Source organism: Hyperolius riggenbachi, chromosome 3 (genome assembly GCF_040937935.1).
Source record: "Hyperolius riggenbachi isolate aHypRig1 chromosome 3, aHypRig1.pri, whole genome shotgun sequence".
NCBI classification, from domain to species: Eukaryota; Metazoa; Chordata; class Amphibia; order Anura; family Hyperoliidae; genus Hyperolius; species Hyperolius riggenbachi.
The window spans coordinates 484378159-484404841 of record NC_090648.1 but is presented as its reverse complement, the minus strand read 5'-3'; the positions used below and the strand labels follow the sequence as shown (position 1 = coordinate 484404841).

Sequence of the window (26683 nt, the reverse complement as noted above, 5' to 3'; positions counted from 1 at the left end):
AAGACACCAGTTACCTAATCTGTGAATGTTTGCGGTTTGCTGCAAAACATGGACTGTTGGAGGTACTTGAGTACTGAGTTCAGAAACTCTGATCATCATGGGCTTAAAGATACACTGAAGCGAAAAAAAAATTATGATATTATGATTTGTATGTGTAGTACAGCTAAGAAATAAAACATTAAGATCAGATACATCAGTCTAATTGTTTCCAGTACAGGAAGAGTTAAGAAACTCTAGTTGTTATCTCTATGCAAAAAAGCAATTAAGCGCTGTGACTTTCAAAGTCGTGGAGAGGGCTGTTATCTGACTTTTATTATCTCAAGTGTTATTGAACTATTTACTTTTCCTCTGCCAGAGGAGAGGTCATTAGTTCACAGACTGCTCTGAAAGAATCATTTTGAATGCTGAGGGTTGTGTTATCTGCACATATTATAGAATGATGCAATGTTAGAAAAAACACTATATACCTGAAAATAAAAATATGAGAATATTTTCTTTGCTGCTAAACTTCTAGTAATTATTCATAGTACACAACCAATTCATTATATCATATATTTTTTTTCGTTTCAGTGTCTCTTTAAAGGGAACTGAATAAAGTAAAAAAAAAAAAGTTTCACTTACCTGGGGCTTCTCCCAGCATCTGCAGCCGTCCTGTCCCACATCGGTGCATTCTGTACTCTGAATAGGCTACCGTTACACAGTAGTGCAATTTGTGCACGCACAAAGTTACCTGGCTGTCAGTTTTACAGTATTTACACACCTAAAACAGCTCAGATGACAGAGGCAGAATCCTATTCCCCCCCCCCCCCCCCCCAATACTGGTTTAGCTAGGTAAAACTCGTGATATGGACATGTCATATTATTTATAAAGAGATAGCCTCCAGTATTCCCTTCTTTCACCCACCTAGTTCAAACAGGATTTATAATTTCCAGGCAAACAGCTAGTCATTTCCAAATATATACCATAAGCAGGTCACTTACCTCTTCCACCCTGTAATCCTGGAAAATGTATGCATATCTACCGGGTCTTCCAACAAACCTAGAAGAAATTGGCAAAAAAATACATCGTTAGGTTTTTGTTTTTCAAAAAGATTCTGTAATCATCAGACATTTCTGTTTTACAACGACATTTAAACTTAAAAAGTAAATGATCCACCACACATGGTTGGTTGCTTTGGGTGGGTCAGGTAACAGGAACCTGATCTGCATGCTTGTTCAGGGTCTATGGCTAAACGTATTAAAATAAATAGTAAAAGTAAATTAAGAGGCAGAGGATAGACAGGACAGCCAGGCAATCTGAATTTTTTTTTTAAATAAATATACATATGCACAGAGGGAGGTATTGGTTGCTTGGCAGTTGGAAACAGCCATCCTTTCCCACAATGCAACAAGGTTCACAGACAGGAAACTGTCAGGACCATGGTTATGACATCACAATGTGGGAGGGGTTTCACCAAAATATCAGCCATACAGACCCCCCTGATGATCTGTTTGAGAAAAGGTGAAGATTTCTCATGGGAAAGGGGGTATCAGCTACTGATTGGGATGAAGTTCAGTTCTTGTATAGAGTTCCTGTTTAAGTTTGAAGGGGAAAAATGATTTATGTTTCAAGGCAACCAAAGTGGGATTCCCCACCCATATATCCTTCCTGAGAACTAGATACCCTTAAACTTCCTTTTATGAGTCATTCATTGAATAAAAGATGGGAAATGTTTTAACTCTTTCCCATTATTTCTAAAACTAATAAAAGAGATACGATTCACCTTGACTTTCACTTTAAACCTTAGCATGTGTTTTTGTTATTCAGAGTTGACAATAATGGTGAGTGATGCATTTCTGCTGGGAAGACCAGTGAAGATACTGATAGTCTGCAGTGGGGGAAGCAAAAGGAGCTGTGATGGATTCCAGCCTCCTGCAGGGGGCGGAACAGGAAATGGATTTTGTGTAGAGCTGTTGACTCCCTGTGGTCCTGTTTATCATTATGGGATCATCAGAGTCACAATACTTTAAGTTAATGGTGGACCAGTGACACGTCCGGATTACAGATGTCCCGGTTTTCCCCCTGCTGTCTCCCATAGACTTTGTGAATTCAAACCATCTCTCCAAACTACCTTTGACCTGAATATAGGATTATTTTGTGTTTTTGGTACCTCATTTTTGACCAACAACAGAACTTTGTGTCATTGTTGCACACAAGTGGATTATCTGTCTGCTGCCTTTTAAATATCTATGTATACATTGACCTTGTTTTGTTTAGTAATACTAGTAATACTTATTTTTTTATGATTTGTAGGTCTTATGCTTCATCCTTGTTGGTTCACTCCGGAGTTTGGCTATTATAAATTCCATGATTGGATTCCCAAATAGGGCAAACATGGAACATTTTATAAAACACTAGCTGATTGCCCGGCGTTGCCCGGGTATTTGGCTGGTGAGGCTCCGCCCACTTTTCTAACCCTAACACTCAATTCCTCATTGACCAAGTTTGTGAGGTTTGTGGTCTTTGGCATCCATAATTTGCATTGAAATGAAAGAAATCTGAATTTGAACCCCAGTCACCCAATGACCTACTGTACCAGGTTTGAAGTTTGTGCCATTAACAGTGCAAGAATGGCAGAAATTAAATATTCCCTTTGAAAATCAATAGGTGAATTTTGATTGGCTGTTGTAGGCTCCACCCACTTTTCTGAATATTAATCCCAGTCACCCAGAGACCAACTGTGCAAAGTTTGAGAACCCTGCCATTAACAGTGTGAGAATGGCTGCAGTTTACATTCTCCCAGTGAAATGTGTATTTGTCTCCACCCACTTTTTGGTTTTGGGGATAAAAATAATCCTTTATGTTATTCCAGGTAATGTACTATGTGTGTGCCAAATTTCATTCACATCCGTTCAGCCGTTGTTGCGTGATTGAGTAACAAACATCCAAACGTTCGCTTTTATAATATTAGTGAGATGCATTATGCTTGTTATTCATATAGCAGGGCTGTCCAACTGGAGAAGTGGCGTAGGGATCACCATAGCAGCTGCAATGGGTTCCTTAACCAAGGGGGGCTGAGAAAAAATGGCCAGTGGTTACATTTACCAAGTGGCGTACACTGTCGGCATCGCCCCGCGCTGCTGAGCCATTCTGTCATGGTTTGAGGTGTTTATTTTTCTTTTTTTTTACTTAAAGAGAACTTGTACTGAAAAAAGAGCCCCTGGGGAGCACTTACCTAGGGAGGGGGAAGCCTCTGGATCCGATTGAGGCTTTCCCCCCCCTTCTCCAACCCACGGTGGTCTCTCTAGGCCGCTCTGAACGGCAGCCATGTAAATATTTACCTTCCCCGACTCCAGCGCAGGCGCAGTAGCAGCTCTGGGCTCGGATCAGGTGGAAGTAGCCGATCCCAGTTGAATGCGTTCTACTGCGCAAGTGACTGGGATCGGCTATTTCCACCTGATCCGAGCCAGGAGCCGCTACTGCGCCTGCACTGGAGCCGGGGAAGGTAAATATTGCAGGTGCTGAGGTAAGTATCCCCCAGGGGACCTTTTTTCAGTACAGGTTCTCTTTAAAGGACCACTCCAGCGAAAAAAGTGAGCAGTTAAAATCTGTCAGAACCGACAGGTTTGGGACTAGTCCATCTTCTCATGGAAAATTCTCAGTTTTCTTTGTTTTTAAAGCATCTCCCGAACGGCAGTTGCTAAGTCTAACTGACAAAATAGTGTGCAAACATCTATGCTTTTTAAAACAAAGAAAATCCTGAGAATCTTCCATGAGGAGATGGACTTGAAATCTGTTGGTTCTGTCAGATTTAACTGCTTGTATTTTTTACTGGAGTCGTCCTTTAAGGCTGGATTTACACTTAATGTGTTGCGTTGAGTTGAATAGCATCCGATTTGCCAAATAGGATGCAATGCAACTCAATGCAATGCATAAAATGTAAATAGGGCCTTAAAGAGAACCCGAGGTGAGATTTAATGATGTTAGTGGGGCACAGAGGCTGGTTGTGCACACTAACACCAGCCTCTGTTGCCCTATGGTGTGCCCCCAGGACCCCCCTGCGCTCTGCTATCCCCAGCGCCGTGCTACCAATCAGCGGGAGGGAAGGGACGCGGGAGGGTAGCGCCGATACAGAGGAGGCGAGGGAGCGGCGCTGACAGACACGACATGGGTAAACAGCCTGCTGGCGACACGCTGTGTGTCGGTAGCACGGTGCTGGGGATAGCAGAGCGCAGGGGGGTCCTGGGGGCACACCATGGGGCAACAGAGGCTGGTGATAGTGTGCACAACCAGCCTCTGTGCCCCACTAACATCATTAAATCTCACCTCGGGTTCTCTTTAAGGGAACCCAAGGTAGGAGGGATATGGAGGCTGCCATATTAATTTCCCTTGCAATGCACATTACCTGGCTGCCCCCTTGATCCTCTGCCTCTACAGACAAGATTATTTGCATGCTTGTTTCAGGTGTGTGATTCAGACAATACTGACCAGAAAGATCAGCAGGGCAGCCAGGCAACTGGTACTGTTTAAGAGGAAATAAATATGAACTCGGGTTAGTTTTAAATTGACCTCTCTCTTTTCAAAATTCCTAGATATGAAAACAGGTTGGAAGGCTATAGTCATAGTCTAATATCCATACCATAGTCTAAGGATAATTTTTTTTGTGTGGAACTCATTGTATTTTAGGGATTTTGGAGAAACTTGAAGTACCCAAAGGTACACCATGAAACACAGGGAGAACATACAGTATAACACTCATGCAGGTGGTGTCTTGGCTTAGATTGAAACTGTGGACTGGTATGTTTCAAATACAAATTCAGCTTAATAGGCTTGAATTGCCCCTTGATACCCCCCCCCCTCCCCCCTCTCCGTGGCCAGACTTACCTTCCTTTGAAAAAGGCAACATAGAATATTGAGGCATAAGAGTTCACAAACTTCAGCAGAAATGCCTTGAGAATTAACCGTTCTTCAAAAGTTTTCTCGGTTTTAGGTACCTCTGGAATGGTAAAGCACAAGAACATTGGTGAGATGTGTGGACCCTCTGTACTGTAAAGTGTTACTTTCATTTAAAGTGTGTAGTGACTTTTGTTCTTCTGCCTAAGAAAACTGAACAAACTTAGAAACTGGCTGCCGGCTGGTTTGACTTTGAGGCTGAAGGTGAAACGGACGTGGGTGAGTCTTGCTAAGTCTCAGCAATGTGCCACAGGCCGCATGATCGCTACAGCAGCTGAATTGGCCATTTTAGGCCATATCTCACAATAACTGCCCTCCTGAGTATTGGCCAATAACTTTTCTTAATCAATATCGGCCCTTAAATGGTCAAGAGGGTCCAACTGCTTCTACCACCACCTGTTCGGTTTGGATGTTTTAAGTTGTTAAAGTCAGCCAACTTGTTTTTCAGATTGCTCATTGCTTATATAAGACAAACATTAAAGAGAAGTGGTCATGTTACATGGCAGGACCACAGTAAAAATACTGGCATGCTCTAGTATCTTCATTCGCCTTTCTTAACTCGGGTCACGGGATCCCGAGCTGTGAAGAGTCCTGACTCCTGTACCTTGGCTAAGAATAACTCTTCTGGCAATGTATTAGGTTCGAGAGGAGGCGCTCCAGAGTAGTAAAGGTGACAAATAATGAGTGATTAAATAGCTTATCTCTAAAAGAAGAAAGGACAAAAGCCACTGATGGAAAAAAAGAAACTTTTTATTAAGACTAGACACTTAAATGATGATAACGCGTTTTACGGAACACAGTCCACTTCATCAGACCAAATTATATAAAGTATCTTAATCAGTGTAGTACAAGCCAGGAACCCCAATGGCTATTATTTGGTCTGAAGAAGCAGACTGTGTTCCATGAAATGCGTTGTCATCATTCAAGTGTCTGGTCTTAATAAAAAGGTTTTTTTTTCCAAGTAGTGGCTTCTGCCCTCTCTTTTTTCAGAGGTAAGCCATTTTATTACATATGATTTGCCATCTTCTCCACTCTGAAGCACCTCCTACCGTACCCAATACAGTTCACATGCCCCCCTCCTCCCCCCTTAACTGAGGGGCTGTCATGCGTTCAGCTCTTTGAACTTACACCCCCATGTTTTTCTGGAGTGTGATCCACACAAGAGAGGATCCAAATAAGCCGAGTGAGGAAAGTTTTTCCTAACATACCTTTACACTGTGGTTGTGAGTCTTGCAACCCGCCCTTGTATATTCTTATAAGAATATTTCTTCAAGTCTCACTTTGACGTACTACACTATCAGGGGCTCCTGGTGCCTCTCTGTACTTTTCTGTCTCCTCTGGAAGGTTGGCTGATCTCCTTTGGATGCCACAACCTCCCTCCTCTGGCAATAAACCCCACCCCACCGTGGAGATGGTTAATGAGATGCAAATAACTCTGACTTCTATGTAATGTTATGCAAAGTGAGTTTGGAACACTCAAGATACACTTCCTGCTGATTTTAGCTGGTGCAATCCACCTTGCCACCTTTCTGCCCACTGCTGCCACTGGACTATCAAAACACCAGAGGTGAGGCTTGTAGACAGGAGAGGCAGGGCTTAGTTTAAAATTGGTGAAGGCCAAATTCCATAAAGTTTGTGATTTTTGGGGATCAGGCCTTCACCAGGTGCTCAAAATAGGATTTGGATTGATCTAAGGCTCGTGGAGTAGCTTTTGCCTGGCAATCTATTGTTGCTGGTCATGTCTTCAACTTTAATAGGCTAAGTTTTACTCTACTCTTCCCCACAGGGAATGTATCACCAAATCAAATTATGGTGTGAAACCATCACAGGTCACTGTTTTAGCTGCAGATATTGTGTAATATTTCCATTCTTACTTGAAGGCCTGATCGTCATCCTTGGGGGTAGGTGTTTCTGCAAAAATGGCCACTGTTTAAAGACATTTTACAAAATGTGAGGTTCGTCTTTGAAATCAGGGCTTGAATTAAGTGGTTTTATGTAATGTCTAATGATAATGACTAAAACTGAGCATCTACAGAGGATCAGACTAACACAATTTTTACGTTTTTCACATATACAGTGGGTTGCAAAAGTATTCGGCCCCCTTGAAGTTTTCCACATTTTGTCATATTACTGCCACAAACATGAATCAATTTTATTGGAATTCCACATGAAAGACCAATACAAAGTGGTGTACACATGAGAAGTGGAACGAAAATCATACATGATTCCAAACATTTTTTACAAATAAATAACTGCAAAGTGGTGTGTGCATAATTATTCGGCCCCCTTTGATCTGAGTGCAGTCAGTTGCCTATAGACATTGCCTGATGAGTGCTAATGACTAAATAGAGTGCACCTGTGTGTAATCTAATGTCAGTGCAAATACAGGTGCTCTGTGAGGGCCTCAGAGGTTGTCTAAGAGAATATTGGGAGCAACAACACCGTGAAGTCCAAAGAACACACAAGACAGGTCAGGGATAGAGTTATTGAAAAATTTAAAGCAGGCTTAGGCTACAAAAAGATTTCCAAAGCCTTGAACATCCCACGGAGCACTGTTCAAGCGATCATTCAGAAATGGAAGGAGTATGGCACAACTGTAAACCTACCAAGACAAGGCCGTCCACCTAAACTCACAGGCCGAACAAGGAGAGCGCTGATCAGAAATGCAGTCAAGAGGCCCATGGTGACTCTGGACGAGCTGCAGAGATCTACAGCTCAGGTCGGGTAACCTGTCCATAGGACAACTATTAGTCATGCACTGTACAAAGTTGGCCTTTATGGAAGAGTGGCAAGTAAAAAGGCATTGTTAACAAAAAGCATAAGAAGTCCCGTTTGCAGTTTGCCACAAGCCATGTGGGGGACACAGCAACCATGTGGAAGAAGGAGCTCTGGTCAGATGAGACTAAAATTGAACTTTTTGGCCAAAATGCAAAACGCTAAGTGTGGCAGAAAACTAACACTGCACATCACTCTAAACACACCATCCCCACTGTCAAATATGGTGGTGGCAGCATCATGCTCTGGGGGTGCTTCTCTTCAGCAGGGACAGGGAAGCTGGTCAGAGTTGATGGGAAGATGGATGGAGCCAAATACAGGGCAATCTTGGAGGAAAACCTCATGGAGACTGCAAAACACTTGAGACTGGGGCGGAGGTTCACCTTCCAGCAGGACATGGGCCCTAAACATAAAGCCAGGGCAACAATGGAATGGTTTAAAACAAAACATATCTATGTGTTAGAATAGCCCAGTCAAAGTCCAGATCTAAATCCAATCGAGATTCTGTGGCAAGATCTGAAAACTGCTGTTCACAAACGCTGTCCATCTAATCTGACTGTGCTGGAGCTGTTTTGCAAAGAAGAATGGGCAAGGATTTCAGTCTCTAGATGTGCAAAGCTGGTAGAGACATACCCTAAAAGACTGGCAGCTGTAATTGCAGCAAAAGATGGTTCTACAAAGTATTGACTCAGGGGGCTGAATAATTATGCACACCCCACTTTGCAGTTATTTATTTGTAAAAAATGTTTGGAATTATGTAAGATTTTCGTTCCACGTCTCACTGTACACCACTTTGTATTGGTCTTTCATGTGGAATGCCAATAAAATTGATGCATGTTCGTGGCAGTAATGTGAGAAATTGTGGAAAACTTCAAGGGGCCGAATACTTTTGCAACCCACTGTACATAATGAATAGAGAAGTACTATAGAACAGAGCAGTTTAATGCCCAAGACCAGGAACTGAAATGTTTATTTATTTTGTGGAAAGGGGTCACGACCTCTATTGTGTTTTTACTGCTGTTTGTGACATGTGTGGGATATTTCACCTCACTTTTTGTCCCTGGTAACTCTACACATTTCCATGGCCTTAAAAGGAAACCTTGTGGTCCCCAAAATGCAAATGACACCTTGAGGTCCCAGAAAAGTACATAACGGACAGTGTTTAAAAGAGGCACTGAATTGATGTACAGTCGAAAGCAGTAAATTATTCAGCATACCCACTTTTAAAAGATACCCGAAGTGACATGGTGAGATAGACATGTGTATGTACAGTGCCTAGCACACAAATAACTATGCTGTGTTCCTTTTTTTCTTTCTCTGTCTGAAAGAGTTAAATATCAGGTATGTAAGTGGCTGACTCAGTCCTGACTCAGACAGGAAGTGACTACAGTGTGACCCTTACTAATAGAAAATTCCCCTTTTTTAAAAAATATTTTTCTTTTTATTGAAGAGAGGGCAGTAAAATCTACAGTCAAAGGATATGCATTATAGAAAGTTGTAAGACACATTGCCATAATTAACATGCTATGAAAGATGTCATATATAAAATGTATAGTAGCCAAATTATAAATTAGCTGTTAACCTGCAAAAAATAGAACTGGCGTTAACTATTATGCGATAACTGTGAGACAACATTTCCCGTATGTACTGCAATAAACTATGTATCACAAATTACAATCCCTCTCTACATTTTTAAATTTTTAAACACTAAAACAAGACAAAGACATGTAGTAATAGAAGAGGAAAGTAAGAAAAGGAATAAAGAAAAGTAATGAAGAAGAGGAGAGAACTAGGGGGCCAGTGAGCGAGCACGCCACATTACTCACCCACCTCCCTAAGCCTCCCGTTTGGTCCTTGAGCTGAACATAGGATGTAACCTATGTCGAACAGGTAAAGATGTTTACAGAAATATATACTGTAACATCGAGGGGTGAATAGTATAATTAATGTGGTTATAGGCGCTCCTCCAACTCAAATATAGTTTCACAAACAATGAAGCAAACGGGCATGGGTCGCCACACAGTGGGATGGGAAATGCCTCCCTAAATGAAATGAAGTCTGTGCAGGTGCTCAACATGAATAATAGTCCACAGTCCCAGAATAGTCTGTATTCAAACGGACCCAAACGATATCACAAGTTCACAAATATGTATCCACCAGGTACTCTCACCAGATCAGTTGGCTGACTCAATCACAAATCAGCAAACACAGCATACACATATACTCCAACGATCTTCCACTGCTATTGGCATCTGTAGATTCAAACACAATGTGCAGACAGCGTAATACTGCTGGATCACAGTGACAGTGTAATTCACCCCGTGTCAGGTGATCAAATTTGTGTTCCCACCACCAACAATGCAATGGTTAACTGCTCACCAGATTCCAATGCTGACCCCCCGAATCGACCAGCAATGTACGCTTGTGTTTAGATCTTTTCTATTCAGATGGGATGCACATTCCTTATTCAAGTAGAGATCTACCTTCTTCAGATAGAATGAAAAATTCCCATCTCCTCCATAAATCTTTAAACTTTTCTTCACGGTTTGCAGCCAAGTGGATTATTTGCTTTAAGTGTTTGAGTGAGTTAAATTCTACTAGCCAATCACTTATCGTAGGAGCATTGGTGGTTCTCCAAAACTTAGGGATTGTCAGCTTTGCGGCAGTGAGGATGTGACGAATCAGAGATTTCTTGTATGATTTAATGGGCATGGGATTTTTAATAAGAGGAGAGTAACCGGATCATTTGTCACTTTAATTTCACTGATAGCTTCAATAATCTTACAGATTTTATTCCACAAGTGTTGGATATGAACACAACTGTGCCAGATATGGACCATGTCCCCATCCTCACTACCGCATCGCCAGCAAGTGGCAGGTATATCTTTATTAAACCTATGGAGTTTCACCGGGGTTCTATACCATTGGGACAAAATCTTGTATGCGTTCTCTTGAGCCCTGATGGATAAGGAGCATTTGAAAAGAAATCACTTAGCCCATTCCTTTTCAGACAAGGTTATTTTTCAAGGCATGTTCCCACTCTGCAATACATTTTGGTATACTATCACAGGTGTGTGTAAGTAAAACATCGTACAATGCTGAGATCTTATGCTCTGTTGGAGGAGTGACAAAACACAAATGTTCCACATCAGTGATTTCTCTACATGATAAGTGAGTGTCTACCACAGAATGTAAGAAATGCAATAACTGTAAATACTCAAATTTCACTATGGGTGAAATGTTAGTTACATCCATTAATGCGGCCAGGGGAAGAAGTCTATTATCTTTCCATACATGTTTCAGTTTTAGGTCAGGTTGAAGAAGTGTGCGTAGGGTATAGGACGAATTTACACCAGGGGGGAAAAGCAGGTTATTCCAAATAGGCATTTCAGGGCCTACATAGGAGGCAATGCGATGGTGAGATAAAAAACTATCCCAAACTGTAAAGGATACCACAACTGACATGTGGCATAATGAGATAGACATGGGTATGTACAGTGCCTGGCACACAAATAACTATGCTGTGTTCCTTTTTTTCTTTCTCTGCCTGAAAGAGGTAAATATCAGGTATGTAAGTGGCTGACTCAGTCCTGACTCAGACAGGAAGTGACTACAGTGTGACCTTCACTGATAAGAATTTCCCCCTTTTTATCTCTTTCTTGCTCTCAGAAGCCATTTTCTTCTAGGAAAGTGTTTTATAGTTGGAATTTCTTATCAATGAAGGCAGAGAAAGAAAAAAAGGAACACAGCATAGTTATTTGTGTGCTAGGCACTGTACATACCCATGTCTATCTCATTATGCCACATGTCAGTTGTGGTATCCTTTAAGAGACGTAGAGGTAAGTGATGATGGTTTTGTAAGAGATTCTGATATAGTTTTTGGGTATATCCAGATACCCACACCTAGGTCATGTCCTGACAACTTTTTTTCTAAGGAAACCCATTGAGCTTGACGCTGGTCATGGGTCCAATCTAGAATCCGATTGAGATGAACTGCATAGTAATATGTTTTAGGAAGGGTTGAGCCAGGCCCCCTTTGGATTTAGGTTTTTGTAGGACCTATAAGACCACCCTAGGTTTCTTGGCTCTCCAAATATAATTTCACATAAGCTAGGATAGCTTCTTCCAGAAGTACTTATTCACATATATTGGCACTGTTTGGATCACGTCTGGGCATCACATGCATTTGAAGGATGTTAATTCTTCCCATCCATGAATGCAATAAGTGAGTCAAAGACTTAAGATCCTTCTCAAACACCTCTAGCAGAGGGAGATAGTTCAACTCATAGAGTGACTTTAAGTTCGCCATTTAAAAGGGAATGAGCCCTGGATTAATTGTGCCTCCTTTGTGGGTAGTGATATTTTAGACACGATCTTTAAGTCTACGTTTATGAGGGATATAGGGCGATAATTTGAACATAGATGAGGGTCCTTTGCTGGCTTTGGGATAACAATAATATGAGTTTGTAAGGCATGACTGGGGGGGGGGGGTCGAAGCAGAGAGGCTATTGAACGCCGATGCATATAGAGGGGCTAGTTGGGATCTAAATGTTTTAAAGTATTCTATGCTAAAGCCGTCTGGCCCCGGAGCTGAAATTCCCGTTTTTATCTCTTTCTTGCTCTCAGAAGACAATTTCTGCTAGGAAAGTGTTTTAGGCACTGTACATACACATGTTTATCTCATCATGCCACATGTCACTTCGGGTATCCTTTAAGGTAATTATCCTGGTTTCAGCATCAGAACAATTCCTATATCTCTATATTGTTGTATATTGGTATATAGCCCCCGCCCTCCCAGTGATGTCACAGTAAATGTAAATGAATAAAAAAAAAAAAGCAATTTTATTCTGTTATTTTCACCCCAGGTCCTCTTTAAAACTTGTGATTCCATCTCCCAGCCTTATGTTTCCTCATACAGCAGAGATACATTTTTGTAAGGCAGGTTGCCAACTTACCTATTTCTGTCAGCCATTTTGCGACAGATCCATAAATTTCATCTAGTATAAGAATTACGACTAAGTTAATGATAACAGCGGTGGCTGTCACTGTCACACGAACATTCGCTCTTGTGCTTTCATTTGTGCTTAATGCCAAGGCCGCGGCAATGGTGATGCGATATATGATGACCCCGAACACTGCGGAAAACGTCAGCGCAATCTGTCAAGACAAAGAACGCGGTCAGCATGTCAGAAAAGAGCTTTATCTTGTGATTACAGCCAGTGGCATAATTATAATTAATGCCCTCCAGGTAAACATTGATGGTGCCCCCCCAATGTTAAAACCCCTTCCCTTGCCTCCTCCTTCCAGCTGTCTCTCTTTGTGGAGGGACAGCCCCTCTTTGGGACCCCAATCCCTCTTTTCCTCATTTGTCCCTCTTTCAGGACTCTTGATCAGATTTATACATAACTCCCAACTTTTTGAGATGTGAGAAAGAGGGACACTTAAGCCCCGCCCCTGCCACACCCCTGATCATACCCCGTCACTCCCTTAGTCATGCATAAATGTTTCATTAGAAAAATATGTTGTTTTATCATTCGAACCACACTGGCCCTTTCTATCCTGGTTCATTTTTCTTCATATTAACATTTTAAAATGCGTGATATATAATAATTTAAAGGATGGGAATAAATTTTATCAATCAAATATCAGTATAAAAGTTTATAAGTATATAAGTTTATGTAAATATCTGTATTCTATCTACTGAAAAATGTGTAACATGATTCCCAATCCTTTGAATTGATACATTAATAATTTTCATACAGAATGTTAACATGAAGGAAAATAATATGATAAAGATTTCTACAAATTTTCATTTCAAAAAAGTACTCCTGCCCCTTATTTCTTAAAGGGAACCTTAACTGAGAGGGCTATGGATGTTTCCTTTTAAACAATACCAGTTGCTTGGCAGTCCTGCTGATCTCTTTGGCTGCAATAGTGGCTGAATCACACCTGAAACAAGCATGCAGCTTATCCAGTCTGACTTCAGTCAGAACACCTGATCTGCATGCTTGTTGAGGGGCTGTGGCTAAAATTATTAGAGACACATGATCAGCAGGAGAGTCAGGCAACTTGTATTATTTTAAAGGGAAAAAATCCATATCCTTCTCAGTTTAGGTTCCCTTTAAAGGACAATTAAAGTGAGAGGCATGTGGAGGCTGCCATATTTATTTCCTTTCAAACAATAGCAGTTGCCTGGCTTCCATTCTGACCTTTTTCATGCATCAGTGGTGTCTGAATCAAACACCTTAAAGAGACTCCGTAACAAAAATTGCATCCTGTTTTTTTATCATCCTACAAGTTCCAAAAGCTATTCTAATGTGTTCTGGCTTACTGCAGCACGTTCTACTATCACCATCTCTGTAATAAATCAACTTATCTCTCTCTTGTCAGACTTGTCAGGCCTGTGTCTGGAAGGCTGCCAAGTTCTTCAGTGTTGTGGTTCTGCTATGAACTCCCCCATCCAGGCCCCTCTCTGCACACTGCCTGTGTGATATTTAGATTAGTGCAGCTTCTCTCTGTTCTATTATCTTTTACAAGCTGGATAAATCCTCCTCTGAGCTGGCTGGGCTTTCACATACTGAGGAATTACATACAGGCAGAGCTGTCTGCACTCTGCAGGAAGAAATAGCCTGACACTTCAGTGGAAGATAGCTGCAGGGGGAAAGAAACACACACACCACGAGGAGGAGAGAGATGAAGCAGAAGCAGCAAAGGCAACATCCGTGCACTGTGTAGCCAGCATTACAGTGAGTCTCCCTGCCTGTCACACATCCGGCCAGCATGGAGTGTAGGTAGCTCTCTGTATCACAGTACTGCCTTGCTTGTATCACTGTCGTGCATTCAGCCTTCTACCTCTGCTGCTCACATCCTGTCAGTCCGTTTATCTTGCAGCCTCTGTAGTGTTGCTGATATCAGCTACCTGGTGGCTGGCAGGAGTGCTAAGTGCCACACTTCTGCTGGATACATCCTCTGTGTGCTGGGATGACATTAGCATTCCTGAGAACCATTCCTAAGAAACTGGGATGGGAGCAGGGAAGCCTTTCTACATGCAGGCCATGGGGGTTATTTCTGCCAAGACAAGGAGTGAAGGAGGGAGAGCCAGCATGACTGAACAGCTACAATCCGAGCCCATCTTTAGAAAAAATCCCCTGCACAGAGTCCTGCTCTGCTTTCAAAGGGAAAATGCATAATTTCACTTAATAATGGGCTGTTGTGAGCTGCTCTGATCAGTCAAGCGGCTTGGTTTCCCCCTTTATGGCAGACATTGCACTATGACTATGGTAGAAATTAGATTGTGAGCTCCTTTGAGCACTCTCAGTGACGTGCCTCACTATATACTCTGTGAAATGCTGCAGAAGATGTCAGTGCTATTTAAATACATAATAATATGGCATGACATTAGATTGTAACTATGGTAGGGATTTAGGGTTGCCAGGTGTCCGGTTTTAGACCGGACAGTCCGGTTTTTGGCCGCTGTGTCCTGTCCAAAAAGGCATGTTAAAACGGACAATTAAGATTTCCGGTTTTATGCCTTTTGCCACTTGCCGCCACCCGTCCGCCAGCGCTGCGCGACCGCTGATTCGCTGCCTGGCTGTCAGTCAAAGGCACAGCCAGCCAGCTTACGCGGCGTAAGTTACGCCAGCTTAAGTACCGCCCCGAGCCCGCGCTTCCCGACGTTGCTACGGCAACGCCAACGCTGCGTTGCCAACGCACGCATGACGTGCGTCACTCACGTCATTTGCAATGCGATTCTGCATCTGCGAAGGAAGCAAGGTAAGGTCAGGAGTCTGGAGATATGGTGAGTGAGTGACCCATAATTCTCTGGTTGTATTTCCGCTCTTTGTGTGCGCTCCGCTCTATCTCCCCTCCGTATAGTCCAGGCGTGACTTTCAATCTCATTCAATCTCGCCTGAGCCCGCTGCTTACTATACTTTACACTTGAATTCATACTATTGTACAACGCAATTTATACTGTTATACTGTTATGTTTGTTATATTTGCTCAAAATGTGTACATACATGTATGCGCAGATTTATATTTTAACTTTATGCCTATGTATGTCCACTTTATTGTTCTCAATAAAAAATTTTGGTGGGAAAAAAAAAAAAAATTAAAACTTCCCGCAAGAAATCGACCACTTCACTGTGCAAAAACGCCATAAATACATTGCATTATTTGCATAGTTTTCCAGTTTTGTAATAGTTTTCTGCTCTGTCTCTTATTATGTGCATTTACTGGTGAAAAGCGGTCTCTTATTATGTGCATTAACTGGTTAAAAAAAGTGGTCTCTTATGTGCATGTACTGGTGAGGACAGTTAGTGACATGGCTATGTACTCTGTAATGTGCTGCAGAAGATGTCAGTGCGATATAAATACTGTAAAAAACATTTTTTTAAAAGCCCATTGCTTAGCCCCACTCTACATAAAAGTGCGCTTCTGACTCCGCCCCTAACTCCACCCCCTGTCCGGTTTTCTCCATCAGCCGACCTGGCAACCCTACACACAAATGATCTCTTGAGATTCAAAAGGATGGCTGTATACAGCCTGCTTGTGTATGGATGTATTTTCTATGTGTGGACATACTGTACATCAATCTACTTCCTGTTTTGGTGGCCATTTTGTTTGTTTATAAACAAACTTTTTAAAACTGTTTTTAACCACTTTTAATGCGGCGGGGAGCGGCGAAATTGTGACAGAGGGTAATAGGAGATGTCCCCTAACGCATTGGTATGTTTACTTTTGTGCAATTTTAACAATACAGATTCTCTTTAAACAAGCATGCGGCAAATGCAGTCACACTTATTTGCTGCATGCTTGTTCAAGGTATGTGACTATAAGTAATAGAGGCAGGGGGTCAGAGAGACAGCCAGGAAACTTGCATTGTTTAAGGCAGATTTTACACGCGAGGCAAGCGTTGTGGTGCAATGCTCCGCCCCCTCTCATCGCACTACAAGACCAAAAAATTGATTCATATGACCCTGTGGCAGAGTGTGCCGACAGGGTCATATGCATAGCACTGCCCCCCCCCCCTTCACCACCACCAGGGGCGTAACTAGACTTATCATCAACAATGAGGACAAGGCACTCCACGGGCTTCAAACTTGCGTTTGTTTATTCAGAGCTTTGACACATACATGTTACGGGTCACCAGACCCTTCCTCAAGTGTCACTAGACTTAATAGGACCCCCTGCAAAAATGATATCATGGGGCCCACTTGGCCCCCAAACCACATAGGGTCACATGATTGGTAGCCGACGAATGGCAGCAGAGAATGTTCTGCTGTGAAGCAGCGTGTAGAAGCAGGAAAAAATTACAGACCCTCCCACTACTCTGCATGGTGGGAGGAGGTGACAGGGATAGTTTTTGTGAGCAAACGGGAGAATTCTTGCTAATTGACTGCACTTGTGCTTGGGGAGAGGAAGAATGAGAGGTCCCCAAAGCCTCTGGGGCACCCTTGCAATGGCAGGAGTCGCAGGGGTGATTGCTATGCCCATGACCACCACACACATGCCCTTCGCCCCTCGCCCCGTGATGTACTCTCTGCTGCTGGACAGGAAGTACATCACTGTGATTTCCTGCTTCCAGGCCCTACTTGTGTTGTTCCGCGCATGTACAGCACCGTCTCCAATGTATTTAAAGTTACTGCATCACTTATTGATTTACATGTATTTGGTCGCCATGGAAATTGTTTGTGGCGAGTCGCTGGTGGATCGGAAGCTTCCGGCGCAACGTGACGCGGTTAGTGTACTGGGCCCCATACACTTTCTTTGCTGTTGTAATACCCTGTGTGCAGAAAGGAGCCTCTAAGGAAATAAATATGTCAGAATCCATATCACACTCACATCAGGTTCACATTAAAGAGACACTGAAGCGGAATTTTTTTTTTTATAATATAATGATTTGCATGTGTAGTACAGCTAAGAAATAAAACATTAGGAGCAGACATATGAGTCTTATATTGTTTCCAGTACAGGAAGAGTTAAGAAACTCCAGTTGTTATCTATGCAAACGAGCCATTGAGCTCCACCACTTTCAAAGTTGCAGACAGCTCTGTTCTGAAGCTTATTATCTTAGCTGTCAGTCACTGTATTTTCTTTTTCTCCCCAGAGGACAGGTCAATAGTTCACAAGCTCTGTAAAAACATTTAGAATGCTAAATAGTGTGTAAACTGCAAGTATATGAGAATGATGCAATGTTATAAAAAACCCTATATAACTGTAAATAAAAATAGGAGAATATTCTCTTTGCTATTAATCATCTAGTAATTATCCGTTCTACACAACCAATTCATTATATCATGATTTTTTTTTCCGACTCTTTAAGGTTCATCCAACTAAATTACTAAATTGTACTCTCCAAAAAGCATCCAACAACACAAAAGCACTTGAATCTCACATCACAGAACCAATCCCATCTCTCCAATACTCCAAACACATTCCCATTCCCCCTCCCCCACTCTCCATTGTGCTCACCATAAATAAAATTGCTCCAAAATTGACCAGATATGCTGGGATCCGATCTCTCCACGTCAGCTTCTCCTTCTTCTGAATCAGGAAGCAAGAAGAAAAAAACACAAATTAGCAAGCTTTTAAAATATTACTTATAAATAAAGTTAGTGAAAAAATAGTAATTTTCATAAAAGGCAGAATGTGGGTTTATTCTTGGAAGGTTCAGTATTGTGCGTATGAGCAATGCTGTCTATAATAAGCATTACTTCCATTAAACGGAGACTGGACTGACATCATCGAACAGGAGCAATCTGGCACGCCGCCATAGTTGTATTCTGTATACAATGTTTAAAGGGGACTTCTAGTCCAAACCTTTTTACCTTTGTACAAGTGTAAGTCCCCTTTCCCAGATAATAGAATTGCTGTGTGATTAGTGTTTTTGCAAATTCACATTCGCCGCACAGTTAATACAAGTCAATGGCATTGCGTTGTTGTAGGCACTTCTGAATTTGAGTTGACCTGAGGAAGCGGGCAAGCACTCATGAAACTCATTGGGCCTGATTCACAAAGCGGTGATAACTCAGTTATCACGCCTAAAAGACTTTAGGCGTGATAAGCTGTGCACCGCTGAGTTAGCACCGCTTTGTGCTCTTTATCGCGCGCAAAGTCCCGCATCGCGCAATTCCGCAAACTATGCGCGCGGGATTTCGCACGAGTTTCATTTTATCACGCCTAAACTGAGTTTAGGCGTGATAAAGGGCTTTTCACAGGCGTGCAAACACTTTGCACCGCTTTGTGAATCAGGCCCATTGTCTTTTATAGTGCTTGAATAGAAAACCTCTTTCCTAGACTGGCCCTGTTCTTCAGCTGAGGAAAGACCAACACTACCTCTACTTTTAGACTGTTAAGAATTGTATCTAATTCAGTCACCTCCACCCCTTATTATCATCATGCTGACCCTTGTTCACCATAGAAAGTACATACTATGGCCACTTGGGCGTCAGAACAAGAGCAAGAAACGATGGAACAAGTTGGTCTCATGAGTCATGTCTTATTTTTAGGACTTGATGATGCGGCTTTGACCCCTACCGCCAAAACCAAAGATTGCTGAAAACCTCCCCTTTACGGCAACAGTGGTCTTGTAGACTCTGTGCCAGAGTTGTTTTGGCATCACAACGGGAGCTGACATACAATTATGCAGGTGCTTTTAAATGTTTTGTATTATGTATATATTTTTTAATGTGGAATTATCTTACATAACTTGATTCAGACAAAAATAAGTCCTATAAACATGAGCAGCGGTGATTCAGCCCCTCAATACTAATAAACATTTATTGGAGTACAGCTAATGATGGTAAAATTAGCAGCAGATCGTGCATATGGGCATTCTAAAGAACGTTCTTAATGTGCGTTAATATTAAACAAAGATGTTTCCATCGGATGTGACTTTATTATTCATTCCATGATCCTTTCGCCCATTAAGAGGACAATTCTATTTACAACTTTCCAGATGCCGTCCATGTGGATTCCATGGCCAGTGTATTTGCTGCGAGCCAGACGCCCGCTTCTGTGCCAGCAGCACGGGATTGTGGGTAATGCAGGGCAAGTGGAACAGTGTGTTTATATGGGCACTTTGCCTTTATTTAATGCCCATTTCAGCAGGTTTTTTTTTCAAAGAAACCTCCTTTGTCGCTATTGCCCCCATTTACACACATGCCGTACCTTCAAATCACCCGCTACCATCCCCCAAAACCAAGTGTGTAAGTAGAGGGGTGCAGTCTCTGAGACTACAGGGGGTCCAGCACTGTAAGAAGGCCCCAAATACTACTTCAATCCCTCCAATAAAGGGGTCCATCCTTCAGATCAGGTGTTTTTGTTGCTACACTTGTTATGGGTGTGGAGATTACGATGTCTACACTCGTTTTATGACCCTTGTAAGATGGGTCTCCAGCCTGGGAGGGTCACAAGGGGTTGGTAAGGGAAAGAGTGTGAACATTGGAAGGGCCCAATAAAATCTTTGCTGGGGGGCCCCATGATTTGTAGATAGGCCCCTGACCAAAACTCTGTGGTATTCTTCTACTTTCACCAGACCCCTCAGGGAGACTGCTTGGATTATTTCTAGTCACATCGCTCACGGTGCTCATGTCATACTTACCCATCTCATACTCCCGCCACTGCACATTTCAGGTGACTCCCTCTTAATCCCTTAATGCCACGCCCCTCATGCATTATTCCACTAAAGCCATGCACTCACCACTTTTCGGAATGGGAGGAGGATATTAGTTATAACACCCACACCTTCCCTCCACCCCTCCATTATGTTCTGATTGGTGAAGGGAGGTTGTGGATCTTGAGGATCAGATCATTTCAGTGCTGGTGGTTACAAGCACACAATGTCAAAAGACAGGTCTGGCCCACCTTATCAGGATTAGGCAGAGATGGATTGAGATGTATTAGGGCCCTAGAAAAGGTAGTAGATCCGGGCCCCCACTTGTGGTTCTTTGGTATGCAGAAGTGGAGAGAGGTTAGAGAAGGTGGTAGGAGGTCCCCTTGACACCCACTGGTCCCCAAGCACTTTCCTTGGTTGCGTGATGGCAGTGGCGGACACACGGCCATGCAGGCCGTGCCGCCGAACGAGGGCCCCTGAAGTTCCGTTGCTTCAGGGGCCCATTAAGTATTTTATATATATATATATATATATATGTATATTTTTTTGTTTGTTTGTTTCCCTGGGGGGCCCCGACTCCTATCCTCCCTCCCTCCCTCACCTCGGGGGGCCCCCCTCCCCTTATTCATGGCGGGAGAGCGGCAAATAGAGGATGTCTCCGGGGCTCCAGGCAGGCGCTAGAGGCTCAGCCGCCGCTTGGTCTCCGATGCCTCCAACTCTATATACGGCTCGCTACTAAACAAGGAAGTAGCAAGCAGTATACAGAGTTGGAGACATATTGGAGACCAAGCGACTGAGCCTCTAGCGCCGGCCTGGAGCCCCGGAGACTTCCTGTATTTGCCGCTCTCCCGCCGCGCATATCGGGAGGGGGGCCCCCCGAGGTGAGAAAGGGGGGGGAGGATAGGAGTCGGGCCCCCCACCCGGATAGCTACCCACCCACCCGGCTACCTGCCTACCTACCCACCCGGCTACCTACCCACCCACCAGGCTTCCTGCCTACCTACCCACCCGACTACCTAACCACCCACTAGGCTTCCTACCTACCTACCTACCTACCTGTAATAGCATCAGCAACCAAGAAAAAAAAAGGTCTTGGTTGATATAGTTTTCTGTCTGTCTATCCTGCAGATAAGAAACCTTGATCAATATTATTGTAGTGCTCGTTTCCTATGTGCATCAGCAAGGACATATTACCCACACTCTGAATATCAGCTTGTCTTCTCGAACCCTAAGAGGCACCTGAAATAAGCACACCGGGTGACTTGCACATGTGTTGTGTTCCCTACAGGACTAAATGCTGTTGGCCTGACCAGTACTCAGCTTATCAGGAGAATTTTTTCATCACTAATAGAGAGTAGCAGCCAGCTACATATCTTTTCATAAGACAATTACCTCAACCATTGTCATAAGACCACTGCAGCTAGTTTACTATTAGTACAGGCACAGAGGAACAGCTTATACGGTACATATTGGCACGGCCGTTTCTTGGGCAGTGCAGACAGGGAACCGCCCTGGTCGCAGACTAGCAAGTAGAAGAAGGGGGCGCAGGCAGAAGGACATAACCACTATGGAGCTGGTGACCCATGGTGCAGCCAAATAAAAGAAGATTACCAGCATGATCACCTTCCTTGACTCCTCCTGGGCTGCCTGTGTCAGATGTCAAGTCATCATCACGTCACCACCGCGTGATGCCACCTGATGTCCTGTAGCGGTACTGCAGGCTGTCAGTGCTTGGCGCTCATGTGTTGGCTTTCCGGGCTCTCCTAATCTGTGTGTTTTCCTGGTCCCTGCTTCCTCCTGGATGAGCGGCTGGTCACTAGTAAGTAGGCAGATCTACTTGTGACCTGTGACTATGTGACTGTCCCTATAGAGTAAAGGTTTGCGAGTCCACAGGGAAGGGGGGAAGGGGGTGCAATTTTTACACCTTTGCCCTGGGTGCAATTTAGTCTAGAAACTGCCCTGCATATTGGAGGCAGCAGAGATCAGAACACACTGCAGATAGTTTACTATCAGTACAGGCACAGAAGACCAGCTTATACTGTACATATTGGAGGTAGCAGAGATCAGCACATGCTGTAACTAGTTTACTATCAATATAGGCACAAAGTAACTAGTTTTACTGGACGTGATATGCCAGTAGTATAACGGAAGTATATTGCATTCTTAATCCAATTAAACTTGACCATCCATCTCTGTGTCATAGAATGTAGCGACATGTATAGTAAAACTAGCGAACGTTAGTGATTTATGCAGCAGTTGTAGAGTAAATATTCTAGGCTTGTGTGGTATCTATACATATATATATATATATATTTTGTAATTTATAGGTTCGGCGTGGACTTCTCGCGAATGACTTCATTTCGGCGGAGCATGTGCATGTTTTATTACAGTTGCATGTATCTGTGGCATATTAAGAGCTTGTCGAGTCTTGAGAGAGTCGTATTATTTTTCAGAGGAGAATCGGAGGTCAGTCTTGCGTTCCCAGCCAGATTTAACCCTCGCCTCGCTGGAGAACCATTTCCCTCGGAGGTGACTCACGGCAAAAGCCGCCGCCTGGCGTTAGAGCGACCCGCGCTCTCATTTGCCCATTCGGAAACGATGTCCCATCAGAAAGGAAGCAATGAAACGCGGACATAAATTCTGACAGGATGTCCGCTCGGTTAATGTGCGATCTGAAATGAACCATCATTTTCGAAGAAAGAGAGGGAGGGAGTGACTCATTCAACAGAATGTAAAGAAGATCAGCCAAATACCGTAGTGAGTCATGGCTGCAGATTGATGGAGGGAAGACAGGACGCACTGATCTAATAAAACGCATGTGTAGTTTGGTCTTAATTTAAAGGGGATTCCACCCAACTTCACGGATTGGTGGAGTAGGAAGTCAGGAGCCTAAGCCCTTTATACCTCCAATGTATGGATTTCATGCATTGTGCTTTGTTTAAAAAACAGTTTTTTATTTTATTTTCCATTCACTAGTGACATTACTGAGAATGCAAAATATAAGTCTGACACGCGCTAACAATGTACAGTAATGACAGAGGCGCCAACAGAATAAAAAAAGAACTGTTTAAAACAATAAAAAACAAGGGGGTAAGGGTGGACTTACCTCCCCAAATTCCACACACAACAGCTGCGATCAATATGCAAAAAACATTTAATCTGTACTCCAGGTAAAAACAATTGCAACGCGTTTCGCGGGTCTCAAGCCCGCTTCCTCAGGCAAAATACAAAAAGGAGCAGAGGCGCTACGCTATGCTACACAACTGCTAAGCTGCTCCTTTTTGTATTTTTGTATTTTGGCGCCTCTGTAATTACTGTACATTATTATCCACCTGGTGGATGGGTGTGAACACCCCCTTCTTTCCTTTGCTACAGAGAGCGACTTCTTAACCTGAGTGGGGACAGGTTTAACATCCCCATATGTGCAATTAGTGGTTGCCTGTATCCCAGCAACCCGTGTTTGTGAGTATATCTCTATTTTCTTACGACATTGTCACCCATAATCATCAATAATACACTATTGGGGGCTCCCGTTGTTTATTTTTTGTCTTCTTACATACGCGCTAACAATATATATCTTCTTTATTCAAATAAAAGATAATTTAAAAAAATCAGTAAAATATCCCCAATCCACTCATCCATTCCACACCACCTCTACATACACACCTTAGAAGGGCCCTTCTGAAAAAATATATAAAAATGTTTTTATACAAAATAGGGATATGAAGTTCCCAATGCGTTAGGATTCTACCCCAACAATGTCCTGTATTGATCTAAATAGAAAGCCTTGTACTGAATAGAAGTCTAGCAAGACTAGCAAAATCCTCCTGAAGAAGGCCAATGTTTATTGGCAGAAACGCGTTGAGGTTTCTTTCTTCTGTAAACACTGTTGGTTGGTGGAGACCGTGGACGGAGTGGTATACTGCGGAAGCGTGCAGCGGTTACCTATGAAGTAAGTTCCATAGGTCTTCTTCTGAGTGGTGACGTCACCCATAAGCACCAACACGAACGTGAGTTAAGCTGAGCGGAAGTGCGGCGAGCGGAAGTGCGGCGAGCGGAGCACTGTATTCTTCACACGGAAGTGACGTATGCCACACTAGGAGGCCAGCATGGAGTGCACCGAGTGAGCTGTTTGACACAGGACGGTCCTGGCTTTGCGGTTGATGACAGAATCGCCAGGAGTGGTATGTGGATCATGCATGGATCTATACATTGAACTGTAAATGAACCAACCCCCTGTTATGCAATTGGATCTATCTGTTTACCGACATTTGGAAAACGGGACGCTATTAGAAGAGGTTTATTAGGACGGACTTCTATTCAGTACAAGGCTTTCTATTTAGATCAATACAGGACATTGTTGGGGTAGAATCCTAACGCATTGGGAACTTCATATCCCTATTTTGTATAAAAAAAATGTATATATTTTTTCAGAAGGGCCCTTCTAAGGTGTGTATGTAGAGGTGGTGTGGAATGGATGAGTGGATTGGGGATATTTTACTCATTTTTTAATTATCTTTTATTTGAATAAAGAAGATATATATTGTTAGCGCGTGTCAGACTTATATTTTTAATTTTTAGCACAAAATACTGAGGGTTTGAGGGATCCCTCTGTCTCACACGCTGCTTAATTGATCCCCTCTAGCGCATCCCCTCTAGCGCATGGTAATTACAAATTTTATCACTGAGAATGCAGCCTATCCATTTACTAGAGACCAATGACATGACTGAGAATGCAGCCTATCCATTCACTAGAGACGAGTGACATCACTAAAATGCAGCCTATCCATTCACTAGAGACCAATGACATGACTAAGAATGCAGCCTATCCATTCGCTACAAACCAGTGACATCACTAAAAATGCAGCTTATCCATTCACTAGAGACCAATGACCTGATTGAGAATGCAGCCTATCCATTCACTAGAGACCAGTGACATCACTAAAAATGCAGCCTATCCTTTCCCTACAGGCCAGTGACGTGACTAAGAATGCAGCCTACCCATTCACTACAGACCAGTGACATCACTAAAATGCAACCTATCCATTCACTAGAGACCAATGATATGACTGAGAATGCAGCCTATTCATTCGCTAGAGACCAGTGACATCACTGAGAATGCAGCCTATCCATTCACTAGAGACCAGTGACATCACTAAAAATGCAGCCTATCCATTCACTAGAGGCAAGTGACATGACTGAGAATGCAGCCTATCCATTTGCTAGAGACCAGTGGCATCACTAAAAATGCAGCATATGCATTCACTAGAGACCAGTGACATCAATGAGAAGGCAGCCTAACCATTCACTAGAGTCCAGTGACATCACTGAAAGTGCAGCCTATCCATTCACTAGAGACCAGTGACATCACTGATAATGCAGCTTATCCATTCACTAGAGACCAGTGACATCAATGAAAGTGCAGCCTATCCATTCACTAGAGACCAGTGACATCACTGAGAATGCAGCTTATCCACTCGCTAGAGACCAATTACATCACTGAGAATGCAGCCTGTCCATTCACTAGAGACCAATTACATCACTGAGAATGCAGCCTATCCATTCACTAGAGACCAGTGACATCACTGAGAGTGCAGCCTATCCATTCACTAGAGGCCAGTGACATCACTGAGAGTGCGGCCTATCTATTCACTAGAGACCAGTGACATCACCGAGAATGCAGCCTATCCGTTCACAAGAGACCAGTGACATCACTGAAAATGCAGACTATCCATTCACTAGAGACCAGTGACATCACAGACAGACATGTTCTGTTTTTTGTGTCTCTTAAAAGGAGTCTGAAGCGATTTTAAAAATAAAAAACAGATACTCACCTAAGGAGAGGGAAGGCTCTGGGTCCTATAGAGGCTTCCCGCTCTTCTTCTGGTCCCTGCGTTCCCCCGCAGGCTCCCCCATTAGCAGTCCATGACCATTTGGTCATGGACTGCTCTCTTCCGAGCTGAGTGCACTTTGGCAGTCTTCGGAAGCACTCGGGCTTGGACCGGATGCTCTGTACTGCACATACGTGAGCACCTTCTCTTAGGCACATGCACGTGCGCAGTACAGAACCGCCGGTCATTGGGATCCCGAGGGCTTCCGAAGACTGCCGCCGTCTCCCGTGGCAAGAGATTTAAAAGGAGGAGCTTGCGGGGGAATGAGGAGACCAGCAGAAAAACGTGATGGCTCTGTAGGACCCCAAGCCTTCCGTCTCCTTAGGCGAGTATCTGTTTTTTTATTTTTAAAGAAGCTTCAGAATCACTTTAAGTTAAACTCTACATTTTACCAGGCTGACATAATGGTTGCGGAGTAGAAATTCGTACTAGACACCTCTCTTGAGATAAATGAGTTATTTTTAGCAA

General features: G+C 43.1%; 1 protein-coding gene across 3 annotated transcripts in view; it reads right to left on the bottom strand.

Annotated features, from left to right (window-relative positions):
• The window catches only part of ANO2 (anoctamin 2), a 340170-nt gene that overhangs the window by 101553 nt on the left and 211934 nt on the right, over nt 1-26683 (bottom strand). For 2 of the 3 annotated variants that reach the window (XM_068278130.1, XM_068278132.1), the window contains 4 exons: nt 18182-18253; nt 12664-12865; nt 4865-4976; nt 982-1039 (listed from right to left, as the gene is read on the bottom strand). In XM_068278130.1, the coding sequence (XP_068134231.1) occupies nt 982-1039; nt 4865-4976; nt 12664-12865; nt 18182-18253 (444 nt within the window). The remainder of the gene's footprint in view (nt 1-981; nt 1040-4864; nt 4977-12663; nt 12866-18181; nt 18254-26683) is intronic. The other variant, XM_068278131.1, reaches the window with a different exon arrangement.